This window comes from Scyliorhinus torazame, chromosome 5 (genome assembly GCF_047496885.1).
Source record: "Scyliorhinus torazame isolate Kashiwa2021f chromosome 5, sScyTor2.1, whole genome shotgun sequence".
Lineage (NCBI taxonomy): Eukaryota > Metazoa > Chordata > Chondrichthyes > Carcharhiniformes > Scyliorhinidae > Scyliorhinus > Scyliorhinus torazame.
The window spans coordinates 147,345,977-147,365,536 of record NC_092711.1 but is presented as its reverse complement, the minus strand read 5'-3'; the positions used below and the strand labels follow the sequence as shown (position 1 = coordinate 147,365,536).

At 46.9% G+C, this 19,560-nt stretch overlaps 1 protein-coding gene across 1 annotated transcript in view; it reads left to right on the top strand.

Annotated features, from left to right (window-relative positions):
- The window catches only part of LOC140417960 (uncharacterized), an 89,243-nt gene that overhangs the window by 52,835 nt on the left and 16,848 nt on the right, over positions 1-19,560 (top strand). The window contains 1 exon segment of the mRNA XM_072501391.1: positions 9,786-10,733. Within this exon segment, the coding sequence (XP_072357492.1) occupies positions 9,786-10,733 (948 nt within the window).

Here is a 19,560-nt window from a genome sequence, read left to right as displayed (position 1 = left end):
AAGTTTCTGTTCGGCGATTCTGCATCGTCGTGCGTCCTGAAGGCCGCTTTCATAGAATTTACAGTGCAGGAGGCCATTCGGCCCATCGAGTCTGCACCGGCTCTTGGAAAGAGCATCCTACCCAAGGTCAACACCTCCACCCTATCCCCATAACCCAGTAATCCCACCCAACACTAAGGGCAATTTTGGACACTAAGGGCAATTTATCACGGCCAATCCACCTAACCTGCACATCTTTGGACTGTGGGAGGAAACTGGAGCACCCGGAGGAAACCCACGCACACACGGGGAGGATGTGCAGACTCCGCACAGACAGTGACCCAAGCCGGAATCGAACCTGGGACCCTGGAGCTGTGAAGCAATTGTGCTATCCACAATGCTACCGTGCCGCCTTGGAGAATGCTTACCCAGAGATCAGAGGCTGAATGCCCTTGACTGCTGAAGTGTTCCCCGACTGGAAGGGAACATTCCTGCCTGGCGATTGTTGCGTGATGCCCCTTCGTCCGTTGTCGCAGCGTCTGCATGGTCTCGCCACTGTACCGTGCTTCGGGACATCCTTTCCTGCAGCGTATAAGGTAGACAACATTGGCAGAGTTGCAGGAGTATGTACCGTGTACCTGGTGGGTGGTGTTCTCACGTGTAATGGTGGTACCCATGTCGATGATCTGGCACATCTTGCAGAGATTGCCATGGCAGGGTTGTGTGGTGTCGTGGTCACTGTTCTGAAGGCTGGGTAGTTTGCTGCAAACAATGGTTTGCTTGAGGTTGCGCGGTTGTTTGAAGGTAAGCAGTGGGGGTGTGGGGATGACCTTGGCAAGATGTTCGTCTTCATTGATGGTATGTTGAAGGCTGTGAAGAAGATGTTGTAGTTTCTCCGCTCCGAGGAAATACTGGACGACGAAGGGTACTCTGTCTGTTGTGTCCCGTGTTTGTCTTCTGAGGAGGTTGGTGCGTTTTTTTTGCTATGTCGCATTGGAACTGTCGATCGATGAGTCGAGCACCATATCCCGTTCGTACGAGCATATCTTTCTGCATCTGTAGATGTCTGTTACGCTCCTCCTTATCTGAGCAGATCCTGTGTATACGGAGGGCTTGTCCATAGGGAATAGCTTCTTTAATATGTTTAGGCTGGAAGCTGGAGAAGTGGAGCACCGTGAGGTTATCCGTGGGGTTGCGGTAAAGCGAAGGGCTGAGGTGACCGTCCTTGATGGAGATGAGTGTGTCCAAGAATGCAACCGATTTTGGAGAGTAGTCCATAGTGAGTCTGATGGTGGGATGGAACTTATTGATGTCATCATGTAGTCGTTTCAATAATTCTTCGCTGTGGGTCCAAAGGAAAAAAATGTCATCAATGTATCTGGTGTATAACGTTGGTTGATGGTCCTGTGCGGTGAGGAGGTCTTGTTCAAACTTGTGCATGAAGATGTTGGCATATTGAGGTGCGAATTTGGTCTACATGGCTGTTCCGTGTGTCTTGATGAAGAACTTGTTGTCTAAGGTGAAGACATTGTGATCCAGAATGAAGCTGATGAGTTGCAGAATTGCGTCTGGAGATTGGCAGTTAACGGTGTTTGAGTACTGAGGCTGTTGCAGCAATGCCGTCATCATGGGGGATGCTGGTGTAGAGTGCCAAGACGTCCATTGTGACGAGGAATCCTGGTTCAATTGGTCCATGGATGCTGAGTTTCTGTAAGAAGTCCGCCGTATCACGACAGAAGCTGGGCGTTCCTTGTACGATGGGTTTCAAAGATGCCCTCGATGTAGCCAGAGAGGTTCTCACACGGGGTCCCATTGCCTGATATGATAGGATGGCCTGGTGTGTCGGCCTTGTCTATTTTCGGGAGGCAGTAGAGATCTCCAACGCGGGAAGGTCTGGATCCAAGGTCTTGATCAGTCTATTGAGTTGGCGGGTGTGTTCCTTGGTTGCATCTGCAGGTAATGCCTGTCGTGTTCCTGGTTGTTGAGTTGTCGGTACATTTCTTTGCAGTAGTCCGTTCTGTTCAGTACGACAGTGGCCCCCCCTTTGTCTGCTGGTTTGATGACGATGCTGCGGTTGGTCTTGAGAGCGCGGATGGCATTGTGTTGTGCTTGGGTGACGTTCGGGGCTGTCTTGTGAATGCGACTGATGAATCTGGCATTGACGCGACTCCTGACGGCTTGAGCATACATGTCGAGTCGAGGGCAGCAGCATTCTGGAGGGGTCCAATTCGACTCTTTCCTCTTCGGTTGCCGCACCGCAGATCTCTCGGTCTGCTGTTCTGGTTCATTGGTAGTCTGCTTGTGTTCGCTGTTGGCCTCTTGGGGTCTATGGAAGAATTCCCAGAGCCTCATTTGCCTGATGAACTCCTCCGTGTCTGCCGCGAGACTGATGGCGCAGAATCGCCGAGCAGAAGCTTATAGCCAAGTTCCGCACACATGAGTGCGGCCTCAACCGGGATATGGGGTTCATGTCGCATTACATTCATCCCCCACCATCTGGCCTGCGAAATCCTACCAACTGTCCTGGCTTGACACAATTCACACCTCTTTAACCTGGGGTTACCCCATCTCTGGATCTGTAAAGATTTAATCACCTGCTAATGCTCGCATTCCAAGCATTAAGACCATAAGACATAGGAGCGGAAGTAAGGCCATTCGGCCCATCGAGTCCATTCCACCATTCAATCATGGCTGATTTCAACTCCATTTACCCGCTCTCTCTCCATAGCCCTTAATTCCTCGAGAAATCAAGAATTTATCAACCTCTGTCTTAAAGACACTCAACATCCCGGCCTCCACCGCCCTCTGTGGCAATGAATTCCACAGACCCACCACTCTTTGGCTGAAGAAATTTCTCCTCATCTCTGTTCTAAAGTGACTCCCTTTTATTCTAAGGCTGTGCCCGGGTCCTCGTCTCCCCTGCTAATGGAAACAACTTCCCTACGTCCACCATATCTAAACCATTCATTATCTTGTAAGTTTCTATTGGCTCTCCCCTCAACCTCCTCAACTCCAATGTATATAATCCCAGGATCCTCAGACGTTCATCGTATGTTAGGCCTACCATTCCTGGGATCATCCGTGTGAATCTCCGCTGGACCCGCTCCAGTGCCAGTATGTCCTTCCTGAGGTGTGGGGCCCAAAATTGTTCACAGTATTCTAAATGGGGCCTAACTAATGCTTTATAAAACTTCAGAAGTACATCCCTGCTTTTATATTCCAAGCCTCTTGAGATAAATGACAACATTGCATTTGCTTTCTGAATTACGGACTCAACCTGCAAGTTTGCCTTCAGAGAATCCTGGACTAGGACTCCCAAGTCCCTTTGTACTTCAGCATTATGAATTTTGTCACCGTTTAGAAAATAGTCCATGCCTCTATTCTTTTTTCCAAAGTGCAAGACCTCGCACTTGCCCACGTTGAATTTCATCAGCCATTTCTTGGACCACTCTCCTAAACTGTCTAAATCTTTCTGCAGCCTCCCCACCTCCTCCATACTACCTGCCCCTCCACCTATCTTTGTATCATCGGCAAACGTAGCCAGAATGCCCCCAGTCCCGTCATCTAGATCGTTAATATATAAAGATAACAGCTGTGGCCCCAACACTGAACCCTGCGGGACACCACTCGTCACCGGTTGCCATTCCGAAAAAGAACCTTTTATCCCAACTCTCTGCCTTCTGCCTGACAGCCAATCGTCAATCCATGTTAGTACCTTGCCTCGAATACCATGGGCCCTTATTTTACTCAGCAGTCTCCCGTGAGGCACCTTATCAAAGGCCTTTTGGAAGTCAAGATAGATAACATCCAATGGCTCTCCTTGGTCTAACCTATTTGTTATCTCTTCAAAGAACTCTTAACAGGTTTGTCAGGCACGACCTCCCCTTACTAAATCCATGCTGACTTGTCCTAATCCGACCCTGCACTTCCAAGAATTTAGAAATCTCATCCTTAACAATGGATTCTAGAATCTTGCCAACAACCGAGGTTAGGCTAATTGGCCTATAATTTTCCATCTTTTTCCTTGTTCTTTTCTTGAACAGGGGGGTTACAACAGCGATTTTCCAATCCTCTGGGACTTTCCCTGACTCCAGTGACTTTTGAAAGATCATAACTAACACCTCCACTATTTCTTCAGCTATCTCCTTTAGAACTCTAGGATGTAGTCCATCTGGGCCTCGAGATTTATCAATTTTTAGACCTCTTAGTTTCTCTAGCACTTTCTCCTTTATGATGGCTACCATATTCAACTCTGCCCCCTGACTCTCCTGAATTGTTGGGATATTACTCATGTCTTCTACTGTGAAGACTGACGCAAAGTACTTATTTAGTTCCTCAGCTATTTCCTTGTCTCCCATCACTAGATTACCAGCGTCATTTTGGAGCGGCCCAATGTCTACTTTTGCCTCCCGTTTGTTTTTAATGTATTTAAAGAAACTTTTACGATCATTCCTAATGTTACTGGCTAGCCTACCTTCATAATTGATCCTCTCTTTCCTTATTTCTCTCTTTGTTATCCTCTGTTTGTTTTTGTAGCCTTCCCAATCTTCTGACTTCCCACTACTCTTTGCCAGATTATAGGCTTTCTCTTTTGCTTTGATGCATTCCCTAACTTCCTTTGTCAGCCATGGCTGCCTAATCCCCTGTCTGATAACCTTTCTTTTCTTTGGGATGAACCTCTGTACTGTGTCCTCAATTACTCCCAGAAACTCCTGCCATTGCTGTTCTACTGTCTTTCCCACTAGGGTCTGCTCCCAGTCGATTTTCGTCAGTTCCTCCCTCATGTCCCTGTAGTTACCTTTATTTAACTGTAACACCTTTACATCTGATTCAACCTTTCTTTCAAATTGTCTGGCATCTTTGAATCTGTCTATATATATATATATATATATGTATGTTTCTGGAACATACCTCTTCATTCACCTGAGGAAGGAGCAGCGCTCCAAAAGCTAGTGACATCGAAACAAAGCTGTTGGACTTTAACCTGGTGTTGTAAGACTTCTTACTGTGCTCACCCCAGTCCAACGCCGGCATCTCCACATCATGTCTTTAAGAGAGAGACCTGTGCCAAGCTTTCCAGGGTCTGCACCCTCCCTGGATTCACTTCATTTCGCTTCAGTTACTGCAAGTGACCAATTGAAGGTCAGAATGAGAAAAGAAATGGAAAGGGGGAGAAAAGAAAGTGTTTTACTCCCAGATGTTGGAGACAGGAGGAGGTTTCAGTCTGTGTGAAGTTCAATCATTTACACAAAGCCCGCGTGCTGATTGGCTGGAGGACTAGAGACCTTCCGGTCCTCCAGCTCTTCCCATTGGTCAAAATGTCACAGGGAGGTCAGGGGTGGGCGCTCCGTCGCGCACACGCAGCTTCCTTTCTTCCCTGCACATGCGCAGCCCCGGGCTCGGTTGGAGGGGAAGGTCACTGACTGGGTTGTCCCCCCGTCAGACCCTGCGCACCGACCAGGCTGCACGGAAAGAGCTGAAGCGGCTCCCTGACTCCCTGTCGGAAGGGAAGCCGCGCACCTCCCGCCAGACACCCGCAAATGTCAATATTTTTATTACTTTTCTTTTCACCATTTTTCAAACAATGAAAGCAGCAGAAAAACTGGCGGGAAATGGGCCCAGAGAACAAGAGATATTGCCGCAGAAATACAACCAGACATTGAGAATTCATTCAGAACAGGATATCTGAGGGAGCACAGCCTCCAGATGAAATGTCAGCAATTCAACAACCAGTCAACATGTTCACATAGTGAGTGGGGAAAGAGGGTTAGATTCTATAAAAACAGGAGGATAACAATGCAGCTCACACACCCCAAAGTATTGGGGAACTGACTAACAACATAGTCAAACTTGAAATGGATACATTGAATTCGCTCATGGGAAGCCCAGGAAGAGCAAGCCAATAAAATTGAAACATCTGAATTTGAGGTTGGGGTCTCATCCGTTGCAGAATGGGGAGGGCAAATTTTTAAAAATAAGACAGGATCTGTACAACGTTAACTGGGAGCAGCCACTTGTAGAAAAATCTACATCAGAGCAGTGGGGTTCAATCAAAAGGCACATGGCGGCACGGTAGCTAGCACCGCTGCTTTACAGCTCTCGGGTCCCAGGTTCGATTCCCGGCTTGGGTCACTGTCTGTGTGGAGTCTGCACGTTCTCCCCGTGTCTGCATGGGTTTCCTCCGGTTTCCTCCCACAGTTCAAAGATGTGCAGGTTAGGTGGTTTGGCCGTGTTACATTGCCCTTAGTGTCCAAAAAGATTAGGTGGGGTCACGGGGATAGGGTGGAGGTGTGGGCCTCAGTGGGGTGCTCTTTCCAAGGGCCGGTGCTGACTCGATGGGCCAAATGATCTCCTCCTGCACTGTAAATTCAATGATTCTGTGTTCCCATGATAGTGAAGGATGGGAGCAATAAGTCCAGGGAACCCTGGATGTCAAGGGATATCCAGGGTTGGGTAAGGAATTAAAGGTGAGTCTTATCACAGATACCGAGGGCTCAAAGTGGATGTCCTGGAGGAACATAGAAAGTGCAAAGGATTACTTAAGAAAGGAATTAGGAGAGCAAAGAGGGAGCTTGGAAATGAACTGTTGGACAAAATAAAGGAAAATCCAACAAAATTTTATAAGTATATTTGGGGCAGGAGGTTGACTAGGGTAGGAGTAGGGACCAATGTGGCAATGTGTGCATGGAACTGGAAGATACAGGTGAGGTTTTAAATGAGTACTTTGCATCTGTGTTCACTACAGAGAAGGATGATGTAGGTATAGAAATCACGGAGGCACATTGTGATTTGCTTGAACAACTTGACTTTGAGAGGGAGAAGGTATGAACAGTTTCACCAGGTTTGAAAGTGGATAAATACCCAAAGCCAGATGAGATGTAACCCAGGCTGTTGTGGAAGGCAAAGAAGAAGATTGCAGAGGCTCTGACAAACATTTTCAAATCTTCTCTGGCCACAGGAGAGGTGTCTGAGGACTGGTAGACAGCTAATGTGGTGCCATTATTCAAGAAGGCAAGTAGGGACAAACCAGGAAGTTACAAGCCAGTGAGTCTAACTTCACTGCCAGGGAAACTACTGCAATACATTCTGAGGGACAGAATTAATCTCCACTTGGAGAGGCAAGGATTAAACAAGGGAGAGCATGTCTTACAAATTTGATTGAATTTTTTGAGGAAGTGACTAGGTTGTAGATGAGGGTAGTGCGGTTCATGTAGTCGACATGGACTTTAGTAAGGCTTTAGACAAATTCTCACATGGGAGGCTGATGCAGAAGGTAAGAGCCCAGGGGATTCAGGGCAATTTGGCAAACTGGATCCAAAACTGGCTTAGTCGTAGGAGGCAGAGGGTGATGTTTGAAGGTTGTTTTTGTGCCTGGAAGCCTGGGTCCAATGGTGTTCTGCAGGGATCAGTGCTGGGTCACTTGTTGTTTGTAGTACACATCAGTGATCTGGATGTGAATGCAGGAGGTATAATTAGGAAGTTAACAGCTGACACAGGAATTAGTGGTGTGGTAAATAGTGAGGAACAAGACCTTAGGTTACAGGACAATATGGATTTGCTGGTTCATGGGCAGATGAGGGGGCAGCAGGGTGGTGCAGGGGTTAGCACTGCCACCTCCCAGCGCCGAGGACCCAGAAACTATCCCGGACACATTCCAGAAATTCACTCCCTTTCTGACAGGTGCTTGTCTGCCTCTCCCAATCTGTGTCAGTTATAATCCCCATTAATACTTCTCTGCCTTTACTACACACTTGCTAAATTTCTGCCTTTATACAATCCAGCACCTCAGAACTGCTACGAGGGGATCGATACACAACACCCATTACAGTTTTAGATTGTTTTTCTTCCTCAGTTCCACTCCTATGGTCACCACTGGATGCTTTCCCCTCATTGTTTCCTCGCTCACCATTGAGGTGGTAGTATTTCTAATCAGTAAGGCTGATCCACGTCCTCTACCATATTCTCTGTCCCCCCTGTAAACTTTATAACCGGTATATTTAGTTCCCAGTCCTGACCATCCTGCAGCCAATTCTCTGCAATAGCGACAACATCATAATCTTCAACTTGCATTTGTGTCTGCAGCTCATCTAGTTTATTCCTTACACTCCGTGTATTTGTCTATAGAACTCTTAATCGGGCTGTTCCCCCGACCGCTCGCTCAGCACTGCTTCTTTGTTATTTGCTTGTTTGTTATTTGCTTGTTTGTTATTTGATTGTTAGTTACTTTTGCTTTAACCAGTATACTACTTGTAGTTTTGTCATTAGCTGCCGTTAGGTTCCTGACGACCTCCCTATTTATCCTTTCCACGAGGACACTGGTCCCAGATCGGTTCAGGTGGAGACCGTCCCAACGGTACAGATCCCTCCTGTCCCAATACTGATGCCAGTGCCCCATGAAATGGAACCCCTCTTTCCCACACCACTCCTTTAGCCACGTGTTTACTTCCCTAATTTTCTCATCCTGGGCCAATTTACACGTGGCTTGGAGATTATAACCTTGAGGAACTGTTCTTTAATTTTGTTCCTAGTTCGTGATTTTCCCCAAACAGGTCCTCTTTCCGAGTCTTGCTGATGTTGTTTGTCCCAACGTGGGCCACAACAACTGGATCCTCCCCCTCCCTCTCCAATATCCTTTCAAGTCGGTTAGAGATGCCCCTCACCCTGGCACCGGGCAGGCAACATACCATGTGGGACTCTCGGTCCTGCTTCCAAAGGATATTATAGAATCCCCGACAACGACTATTTCCTCCCCCCACTTGAATGGCCTCCTGTACCAGGGTGCAGTGGTCAGCAAGCTCATCCTTCCTACAGTCACTGCTCCGATACTCTGCCCCTCCGAGTCTGCTCCCTGGAGACTCAGCTGTGAATCCCCGAGATAAGGTTTCTGTATTCACAGCTCCGAAACTCGGTCCCTCTGTCCGCTCCCTGGAGACTAGGTATGGGGAATAAGTGCATCAGGCTCTGGTCAGACCCCATTTGGAGTATTGTGAGCAGTTTGGGGACCCGTATCTCAGGATGGATGCACTGGCCTTGGAAAGGGTCCAGAGGAGGTTCACAAGAATGATCCCTGGAATGAAGAGCTTGTCGTATGAGGAACAGTTGAGGACTCTGGATCTGTTTTCGTTGGAGTTTAGAAGGATGAGGGGGGATCTTATTGAAACTTACAGGATACTGCGAGGCCTGGATAGGGTGGACGTGGAGAGGGTGTTTTCACTTGTAGGAAAAACTAGAACCAGAGGACACAATCTCAGTCTAAAGGAACGATCCTTTAAAACACAGATGAGGAGGAATTTCTTCAGCCAGTGGGTGGTGAATCTGTGGAACTCTGCCGCAGAAGGCTGTGGAGACCAAATCATTGTATGTCTTTAAGAAAGAGATAGATAGGTTCTTGATTAATAAGGGGGTCAAGGGTTATGGGAAGGAGTCAGGAGAATGGGGTGAGAAAAGTATCAGCCATGATTGAATGACGGAGCAGAGTCGAATGGCCGAGTGCCCTAATTCTGCTTCTATGTCTTATGGTCTTGTGGTATTGGAACCGCGGTATTGGGGAAAGAGAGAACAAAGAATGGTCCAAAGAAATTAGAATTATCTGTTCTGAACTTCTATCCTGGACTGAGCGTTAACTTTTGTAAACTCCTTTTACAGATTTTAGAAGACGAGGAATTACAGACAGAAATCTCAATTGTCACGTCTCGGTCTTACAGACTCACTCGATACTTGGGATCTGAATATCATCGGCCTTTGAATCTCGAAGGAGAAATGTTTGCCCGATCTGTCGGCATCAAACATTTTAAACATCAGTGTGATTGGAAAAGCACCGAGACACACGCACCCGAGTGAGAGTGTTCCAGAGCACTGACTGTGGAAAGAGCTTTAAACAGTTACACAGCCTGAAAACACATCGCACCATTCACAGCGGGGAGAGACTGTACACGGGTTGTGTCTGTGGACGAGACTTCATGTCCAACATGGAGAGACACGAGGAGATGCAAAACATGAGGAAACCGTGGAAATGTGGGGACTGTGGGAAGGAATACAGAATCCCATCTCAGCTGGAGATTCATCGACGCAGTCACACTGGGGAGAGGCCGTTCACCTGCTCTGTGTGTGGGAAAGGATTTCCTCAGTTCTCCAGCCTGAAGTCACACCAGCGAGTTCACACTGGGGAGAGGCCGTTCACCTGCTCTCAGTGTGGGAAGGGATTCACCAAGTTATCCAGCCTGAAGTCACACCAGTGAGTTCACACTGGGGAGAGGCCATTCATCTGCTCTCTGTGTGGGAAGAAATTTCCTCGCTTATCCAGCCTGAAGAGACACCAGCGAGTTCACACTGGGGAGAAGCAGTTTACCTGCTCTCAGTGTGGGAAGGGATTCATTCAGTTGTCAGACCTGAAGACACACCAGCGAGTTCACACTGGAGAGAGACCATTCACCTGCCCTCAGTGTGGGAAGGGATTCACTCAGTTATCCAGCCTGAAGACACACCAGCGATTTCACACTGGGGAGAGGCCGTTCAACTGCCCTCAGTGTGGGAAGGGATTCCCTCGGTTACCGGACCTTAAGAGACACCAGCGCGTTCACACTGGAGAGTGGCCATTCACTTGCTCTCAGTGTGGGAAGGGATTCAGTGATTCATCCAACCTGCGGACACATCAGCGAGTTTACACAGGGGAGAGGCCATTCACCTGCGCTCAGTGTGGGAAGGAATTCACTGACTTATCGAACCTAAAGAGACACCGGCGAGTTCACGCTGGGTAGAGTCCGTTCACCCCTCAATGTGGGAAGGGAATACATGATTCATCGCACCTGCTGACACACCAACAAGTTCCCAGTTGATTACAGAGGTTGGATTCTGCTGTTATTGTTTCTGCTTCAATTACATCAAGGACGGCATTTTGTTCATTCTAACTGTTGGTCAATGGGGAGGGTCGCAGGATTTATTTCTGTTAGACATGCCGGTCTCATGGCTTTGTCTCCAGAGGGCTGATGCTCTTCGAACCTTGTTGCGACTACCTTGTTTTAAATTTCACAAGGATCACAGAGTGAAGGGGTATTTGGAAGTGAGAAGATATTTAGTTTGCATTTCTGTTTGGATGCCCCCCAAATCCTGCCACATTGCCATGAAGATGGGCCCTGGTGGTTACATGTTTTTTTTTGTTTAATTTCTCTGGGTGTTTCGCACAGAAGAAACTATCAGGGTGTGGGGGGCAAGTTGTCGGAGGTGGACTGGGAAACCACATTAAATGGGAGACAGGCAATAGCTAATATTTAAGGAATTATATATCTACCGGGGGGTCAGTTAGCTCAGTTGGCTGGATGGCTGGTTCATGATGCGGAGTGCCTCCAATAGCCGGGGTTCAACTGTTGTACTGGCTGAGGTTATCCATTAAGGGTCCACCTTCTCAACATTGCCCCTCGCCTGAGGTGTGGTTACCCTCAGGTTAAATCACCAGTTATCTCTCTCTCTCTCTCTCAAAAGGGAGATCAGCCTCTGGTCCTCTGGGACTTTGGCAACTTTCATTTCACACACATACACCAAATATAGATTCCTTCAGGGAACAAAAATCCAACCGGAAAAGTGATGCCACCGTGGCTAACAAGAGAAGTTAAAGATTCCATTAGATCAAAGGAAGAGGCTCATAAAGTGGCCAAAATAGTTGTAAAGCCTGAGGATTGGGAACTTGTTTTAGAATTCAGCAAAGGAGGACCAAAAGAAACTGATGAGGAGAAAATAGAATATGAGAGCAAACTGGGGAGAAACGTAAAAACTGACTGGAAAAGCTCCTATAGGAATGTGAAAAGGAAAAGATTAGCAAAGACTAAGGTGAGTCCATTCCAGGCAGAGAGAGGAGAGTTTACCATGGGGAATAAGGAAATGACAAAGAAACTAAACAATATGTCTATCTTCACAGAGGAAGATACAGAAATTATCCCCAAAACACTGGAGAAGCAAGGAATTAGTGAGCACGAGGGAATGAAAAGGATTAATATTTGTAAAAAGTGGAACTGGAGAAATTAATGTGGTTGAAAGTTAATAAATCCCCAAAAGCTGCTGCTCTACATCCCAGAGTGCTGAAAGAGGCGGCTGTAGAGATCGTGGATACATTGGTGATCATCTTTCAAAATTCTATAGATTCTGGAATGGTTCCTGCAGATTGGAAGGTGGTAAATGTAACCCCAATATTTAAGGAGGGAGAGAGAAAACGGAGAACCACAGACCCATTAGCCTGACATCAGTCTGAGGGAAAATGCTGCAATCTATTATAAAGGATGTGATAACATACGAATTAGGAGCAGGAGTAGGCCACTCGGCCCCTCGAGCCTGCTCCATCTTTCAATAAGTTCTAAGCTGATCTGATTGTAACCTCAACTCCACATTGCCGCTGACCCCCAATAACCTTTCACCCCCTTGATTTTCAAGAATCTATCCAGCTCCGCCTTCAAAATATTCAAAGACTCTGCTTCCACTGCCCTTTGAGGAAGAGAGTTCCAAAGACTCCCAACCCTCTGAGAGAAAAAAGTTCTCATCTGCCGTAAATGATTCTCCCACAAGAGGAAACATCCTTTCCACATCCACCCTGTCGAGGCCCCTCAGGATCTTATACGCTTCAATCAAGTCACCTAAAATCCATTGGACACAGGCCCAGCCTGTCCAATCATTCCTCATAAGACCAGCCTCCAATTCCAGGTACGAGTTCAGTAAACCTTCTCTGAACTGCTTCCAACACATTTACATCATTCCTTAAATGAGAGCAATACTGTACACAGTGCTCCAGATGTGGTCTCACCAATGTCCTGTATAAATAAAGCATAACCTCCCTACTTTTGTATTCAATTCCCCTCACAATAGACAATAACATTCTATTAGCTTTCCGAATTACTTGCTGTACCTGTATACTCGCCTTTTGTGAATCATGCTCTTGGACACCCAGAACCCTCTGAATCTCAGAGCTCTGCAATCTCTCACCATTTACATAATTTTTATTATTCTTCCTGCCAAAATGGACAATTTCACATTTTCTCACATTGTACTCTATTTGCCAGATCTTTTCCCGCTCACTTAACCTATCTATATCACTTTGTCGTCTCCTTCTGTCCCCTTCACAATTTACTTTCCTACCTATCTTTGATCATTGGAACATAGGAGCCGGAGTTGGCCATTCAGCCCATCGAGCCTGCTCACCATTCAATAAATAGGAGCAGGAGTTGGCCATTCAGCCCGTCGAGCCTGCTCCATCATTCAATACGATCATGGCTGACCATCCACTTCAATGCCTTTTTCCCCACACTATCCCCATATCCCTTTGTGTTATTGGTATTTAGAAATCTGTCAGTCTCTGCTTTAAACACACTCAATGACTGAGTTCCCACAGCCCTCTGGGGTAGAGAATTCCAAATAATTGACAACCCTCTGAGTAAAGAAATGTCTCCTCCGAGACCTGTCCTAAGTGACTTCCCCCTTATTTTGAAATTGTGTCCCCTGGTTAGAGTGGTTTCACAGGTCGGCGCAACATCGAGGGCCGAAGGGCCTGTACTGCGCTGTTAGGTTCTATGGTTCTGGACTCCCCAATCAGGGGAAACATCTCACCTGCACCTCCCCTGTTTATTCCATTCGGTATTTTATAGATTTCAATGAGGTTACCTCCCATTCTTTAAAACTCTAGAGAATACAGGCCCAGTTTCCTCGATCTCTCTTCATAGGACAGTCCTGCCATCCCCAGAACAAGTCTGGTGAACCTTCATTGCCCTCCCTCTGTGACAATAATACCTTTCCTAAGGTCAGGGGAGTAAAACTGCACACAGTACTCCAGCTGGGGTCTAACCAAGGTCCTATACTATTGAAGCAAGTCTTCACTACTCCTGGACTCTCATCCTCTTGTGATAAAGACCAACATCCCGTCAGCCTTCCCAATAACTTGCTGCGCCTGTATGTTAGCCTTCAGTGACTTATTGATGAGGACACCCAGGTCCCTTTGTACATCTACACTTTCTAATCTCTAACCATTTCAGAAATACTCTGCTCATCGGTTCCTCCTACAAAGTAATAATCTTACATTTTTCCACATTATATTCCACCTGCCATGTCCTTGCCCACTCACTAAGTCTGTCCAAATCCTCCTGGAGCCGTTTTACATCTTCCTCACAACACACATTCCCACCCAGCTTTGTGTCATCTGTGAACTTGGAAATATTATATTTGGTTCCCACATCCAGATCATTGTATAAACTATGAACAGCTGGGACCCAAGTACTGAACTTTGTGATACCCCACTAGTCACAACCTGCCAAGGGGAGAATGACCCATTTATTCCTCCTCTCTGTTTTCTGCCTGTTAGCCAATCCTCAATCCATGCCAGTATATTACCTCCTATCCCATGTGTTTTCATTTTGCAAACTGACCTCTGGCGACACAGTGGTTAGCACAATGCCTCACAACGCCAGACACCGGGGTTCGATTCCAACCTTGGGCAACTGTCTGTGTGGAGTTTGCATATTCTTCCTGTGTCTGCGTTGGTTTCCTCCGGGTGCTTCGGTTTCCTCCCACAGACCCAAGATGTGCAGGTTAGGTGGATTGGCCATTCTAAATTGTCACTAGGTGGGGTTACGGGGATAGGTTGGGGTATTGTGATTAGGTACGGTGCTCTTTCACAGGGTCGGTGCAGACTCGATGGGCCAAATGGCCTCCTGCACTGTAGGGATTGTTGATTCTATGAGCTCCTGTGGGGTGTTTATCAAAAGCTTTCTGAAAATCCAAGTGAACTACATCCACAGACGCCCCTTTATCAATTCTGATAGTAACATCCTCAAAAACCTAAATGATTCATCAAACATTATTTCCGATTCCGAAATCCATGTTTGATTTTTTTAATCCACCTACCTGCACATCTTTGGGTTGTGGGGGTGAAACCCACGCAAACACGGGGAGAGTGTGCAAACTCCACACGGACAGTAACCCAGAGCCGCGATCGAACCTGGGACCTCGGTGCCATGAGGCAGCAGTGCTAACCACTGCACCACCATGCTGCCCTCTAAATGCATGTTTATTCTTACCCAGGTGTCCATTTATCACATCCTTTATAATAGATTCTGGTATTTTCCCAATACTGATGTTAGGCTAACAGTTCTGTAGTTCACCATTTTATCTCTCCCTCCCTTCCTGAACAGTGGGGTGACATTTGCTACCTTACATCTGCAGGAACCATTCCAGAATCTATAGAATTGTGGAAGATGATCATCAATGTATCCACAATCTTTATATCATCACTTTTGACTGGTTCTGAGACATATAGAACATTACAGCGCAGTACAGGCCCTTCGGCCCTCGATGTTGCGCCGACCTGTGAAACCACTCTAAAGCCCATCTACGCTATTCCCTTATCGTCCATATGTCTATCCAATGACCATTTGAATGTCCTTAGTGTTGGCGAGTCCACTACTGTTGCAGGCAGGGCATTCCACGCCCTTACTACTCTCTGGGTAAAGAACCTACCTCTGACATCTGTCTTATATCTATCTCCCCTCAATTTAAAGCTATGTCCCCTTGTGCTAGACATCACCATCCGAGGAAAAAGGCTCTCACTGTCCACCCTATCCAATCCTCTGATCATCTTGTATGCCTCAATTAAGTCACCTCTTAACCTTCTTCTCTCTAACAAAAACAGCCTCAAGTCCCTCAGCCTTTCCTCATAAGATCTTCCCTCCATACCAGGCAACATTCTGGTAAATCTCCTCCACACCCTTTCCAATACTTCCACATCCTTCCTATAATGCGGCGACTTCAGTTTGGATTTCTGGTGCAGAGTAAAGTATAACCGTGGTGTGGAATTTTAGATTGTGTAAAAGGACAAAAGTTCTATTTTATAAATAAAGATGTAGGTTTCTGGCAAAAATAGTGTTTCGTTAAGGTTGCTTCTGAGGCATCGCAGTGGTGCAGTGGTTAGCACTGCTGCCTCACGGCACCGTGGACCCGAGTTCAATCCCGGCCCCGGGTCACTGTCCGTGTGGAGTTTTCACATTCTCCCCGTGTCTGTGTGGCTCACACCCCCACCAACCCAAAGATTTGGTGGATTGGCCACGCTAAATTGCCCCTTAATTGGAAAAATTAAAAACAAAATGTTGCTTCTGGTTTGTTTGCTGCAGTAAAACCCATTAAACCGTAAGGCCTGTTGTGTGATCCTTTCAACTGTTGACTTGGAATTGATTTTTTTTTAAAGTTACTGATCTGTACAGAGATCCTAATCCACAAGTTTTGACTTCCCATTTGAGCCTCAGGCAGCTTTCTGGCTCACTTCTCGTGTCAGTGACAACCAGGAGATGGAGCTGAGGGCTGAATTTAGTTGAGAACAATGGGGCCTGCACCCCAGTTGGGAAACTGCCATGGATGTCGCACTAAGAGAGACCGGAATATGCTGGAGGACTGACGGGGAAATGGACATCCAACCAATTAGGACACAGGACAGGGTGACCAGGGCTGGTAGTGACGTGACCCCCGGTATTCAGTGCCCCTGTGTCCAAAGTGGGGAATCACGGGAACAGAAAAACCATTTGGGTTCTAAACATTGCGAACATCCTTTTACTCTGCTTGCTATAAGTAATTTCCTGTTAGGTTTTTTAACCATGTTGTTTCATTAATAAACAATTAATCGTAGCAATATTTGATTTTGCTGGATTTTTCATGATTAGATTGATGTAGCTCAGGGAAAGTGAGTGAGAGGAGTTGACAGGCTCTTTCACAGAATACAAGTCCCTCTAAGGTGATTGGCAAAGGAACCAGAGGGGAAGAGTAGATTTGATTTTTCTTTTTTATAAAATAAATTTAGAGTACCCAATTATTTCTTTTCCCAATTAAGGGCAATTTAGCATGACCAATCCACCTAACCTGCACATCTTTGGGTTGTGGGGGTGAAACCCACACAGACATGGGGAGAATGTGCAAACTCCACACGAACAGTGACCTAGGGCCAGGATTCGAACCTGGGTCCTTCACTCTGCAGTCCCAGTCGGGCAGCACGGTAGCATTGTGGATAGCACAATTGCTTCACAGCTCCAGGGTCCCATGTTCGATTCCCGGCTTGGGTCACTGTCTGTGCAAAGTCTGCACATTCTCCCCGTGTGTGCGTGGATTTGCTCCGGTTTCCTCCCACAGTCCAAAGATGTGCGGGTTAGGTGGATTGGCCATGCTAAATTGCCCTTGGTGTTGGGTGGGGGATAAGGTGGAGGTGTTGACCTTGGGTAGGGTGCTCTTTCCAAGAGACGGTGCAGACTCGATGGGCTGAATGGCCACCTGTACTGTAAATTCTATGATTCTATGATAACCACTGCGCCACATGCCGGCCCTATGATTTTTCTTTTGACACATAAAATGGGGTTCGGGGAGTCAATTATGATTGACTCATTTATTGAGGCTCCTTGAGGGAGTAACATGGGATGTCAATAAAGGGAAACCTGCAGATGTGGTTTATTTAGGTTTTCAGAAAGTATTTCCCAAGGTGCCACATCGAAGGTCACTGCACAACATAAGAGCTCATGGTGTAGACTAGAGGGCAACATATAGAGGATTGGTTAGCTCACAGGAAGCAGAGAGTGGGTATAAATGGGTCATGTTTGGGTTGGTAAGATGTGACAAGTGGAGTATCACAAGGATCAGTGCTGGGCCCTCAACTACTTGCAACTATTTATATATATTTTTATATTAATGAGTTGAATGTGGTTAAATTTGCTGATGACACAAAGAGGGATTGGAAATTAATTTGTCAAGTGGACTTCAGGAGAATGCAAAGGCCAACAAATAGATTAAGTGAGTGGGCACAAATTGACAGATGAAGCATAATGTGAACGTGCCCACTTTGGCAGAAAGGATTAAATAAAACAACATTATTTAAATGGAGAGAGATTACAGAACTCTGAGGTACAGAGGGATCTGGGTGTCCTGGTACAGGAATCACAAGTTAGTTTGCCGTGTTACGACACCCTGGGCTAGTGCGCGGTCAATTCCAGCCCCACGTGCCCCGGAGTCACAGCACTAGTGAATTAACCAATAATTCTTATAAAAATACCCTATGTCTTTGGCCCTTGGCTGCTCAGTAATCAGTCACCATGGTTGCAAATGTAAATACGATTACTGTTTATTTATAACAAGAACAATAATAAAATATGCAGCAAACACAACTGATTAACTATAAGCCAATTCCTAATTCCCACTTTAACCTGCCCCCAGCCTCTAGACACACATAGACAGACAAACACAGAGGGGTGGAAAGGGATAAAATCATAAGTGAAAGAAATCCCTTTTTTCAAATGATGTTTTCTCGCACACTTTTCTTCACCGCAAGCTTGCAGATTAAAGTCTTTAGTTTACAGCCTGAAGTGATCTTCTCTGTAGATTAATTTGTTCAGGTTCTCTGTAGTTTAGAAATGCAGTACTCACACTTTTCGGGAGAGGCACCTCACCTCTTTTCAAACGTTTCTTTCAGTTTGTGATTTGTATTCGGATCTCCATGATTTCAGGAATACAGCACCCACAGGCTACCTGGGAAGAGAGATAGCACTCACAGCTGCTTTCTGGAGAGAGTTAATCAGTTCTGCCATGTGTTGCTAGAATCAAACTGAAAGCTTGGTCTCTGAAAAGCATCCCAGTGGGATAGGATCCAATCACCGCCTGTTACATAGGAGCACAGCCTTTTGGGCCAATTCATTGGCCACCAGCGAATCAATCAAACCGAGTCCCAACCCCAATTCTTACACTGGTGCCTAAGGATCTGCAGCTCCAGTTTAAACCGGCACAGACGCCTGGATTCTTCTGCTTGAATTAAAGATACAGGCTGCTTGCCTTAAAGTGACTTGTCCATTAATCATCCATGGACCAAAAATGTAATGGCAGAAATGAAAGAAAGGGGGAAATAAGGTTATGAAAAGAAAGGGCCCTTCCAGCTGGTACAGCAAGTGATTAGGAAGGTGAATGGAATATTGTTGTTTATTGCAAAGGGAATGGAATATAAAAGTTGGGCTGTTTTGTTGCAGTTGTACAGGGCCTGGGTGAGACCATGGGCTGGATTCTCCACTGGCTGGATTCTCCATTGCGCCGGCAGCGAACCCTAATGGGAAACCCCATTGGCCAGCTGGCAGGATGGAGAATAACACCGCTGGTGGGGGCACGCCACAGGATGGAGAATCCCACGGGTGGCGGGTGCACGCCGCAGGATGGAGAATCCTGCTGCTGGCGGGGCACACCACAGGATGGAGACTCCCGCGGCTGGCAAGGAGGCGCCTCAGGATGGAGACACCTGCTGCTGGCGGGGGCACGTCGCAGGACGGTGAATCCCGCTGCTGGCAAGGATGCACCACAGGACGGAGAATCCTGCGGCTGGTGAGGCCGCGCCGCAGGACGGAGAATCCTGCTGCTGGCAGGGACCCGCCGCAGGATGGAGAATCCTGCTGCTGGCAGGGACCCGCCGCAGGATGGAGAATCCCGCTGCTGGCAGGGATGCGCTGCAGGACGGAGAATCCCGCTGCTGGCAGGGACACGCCACAGGACGGGGAATCCTGCTGCTCGCAGGGACACGCCGCACGACGGAGAATCCCG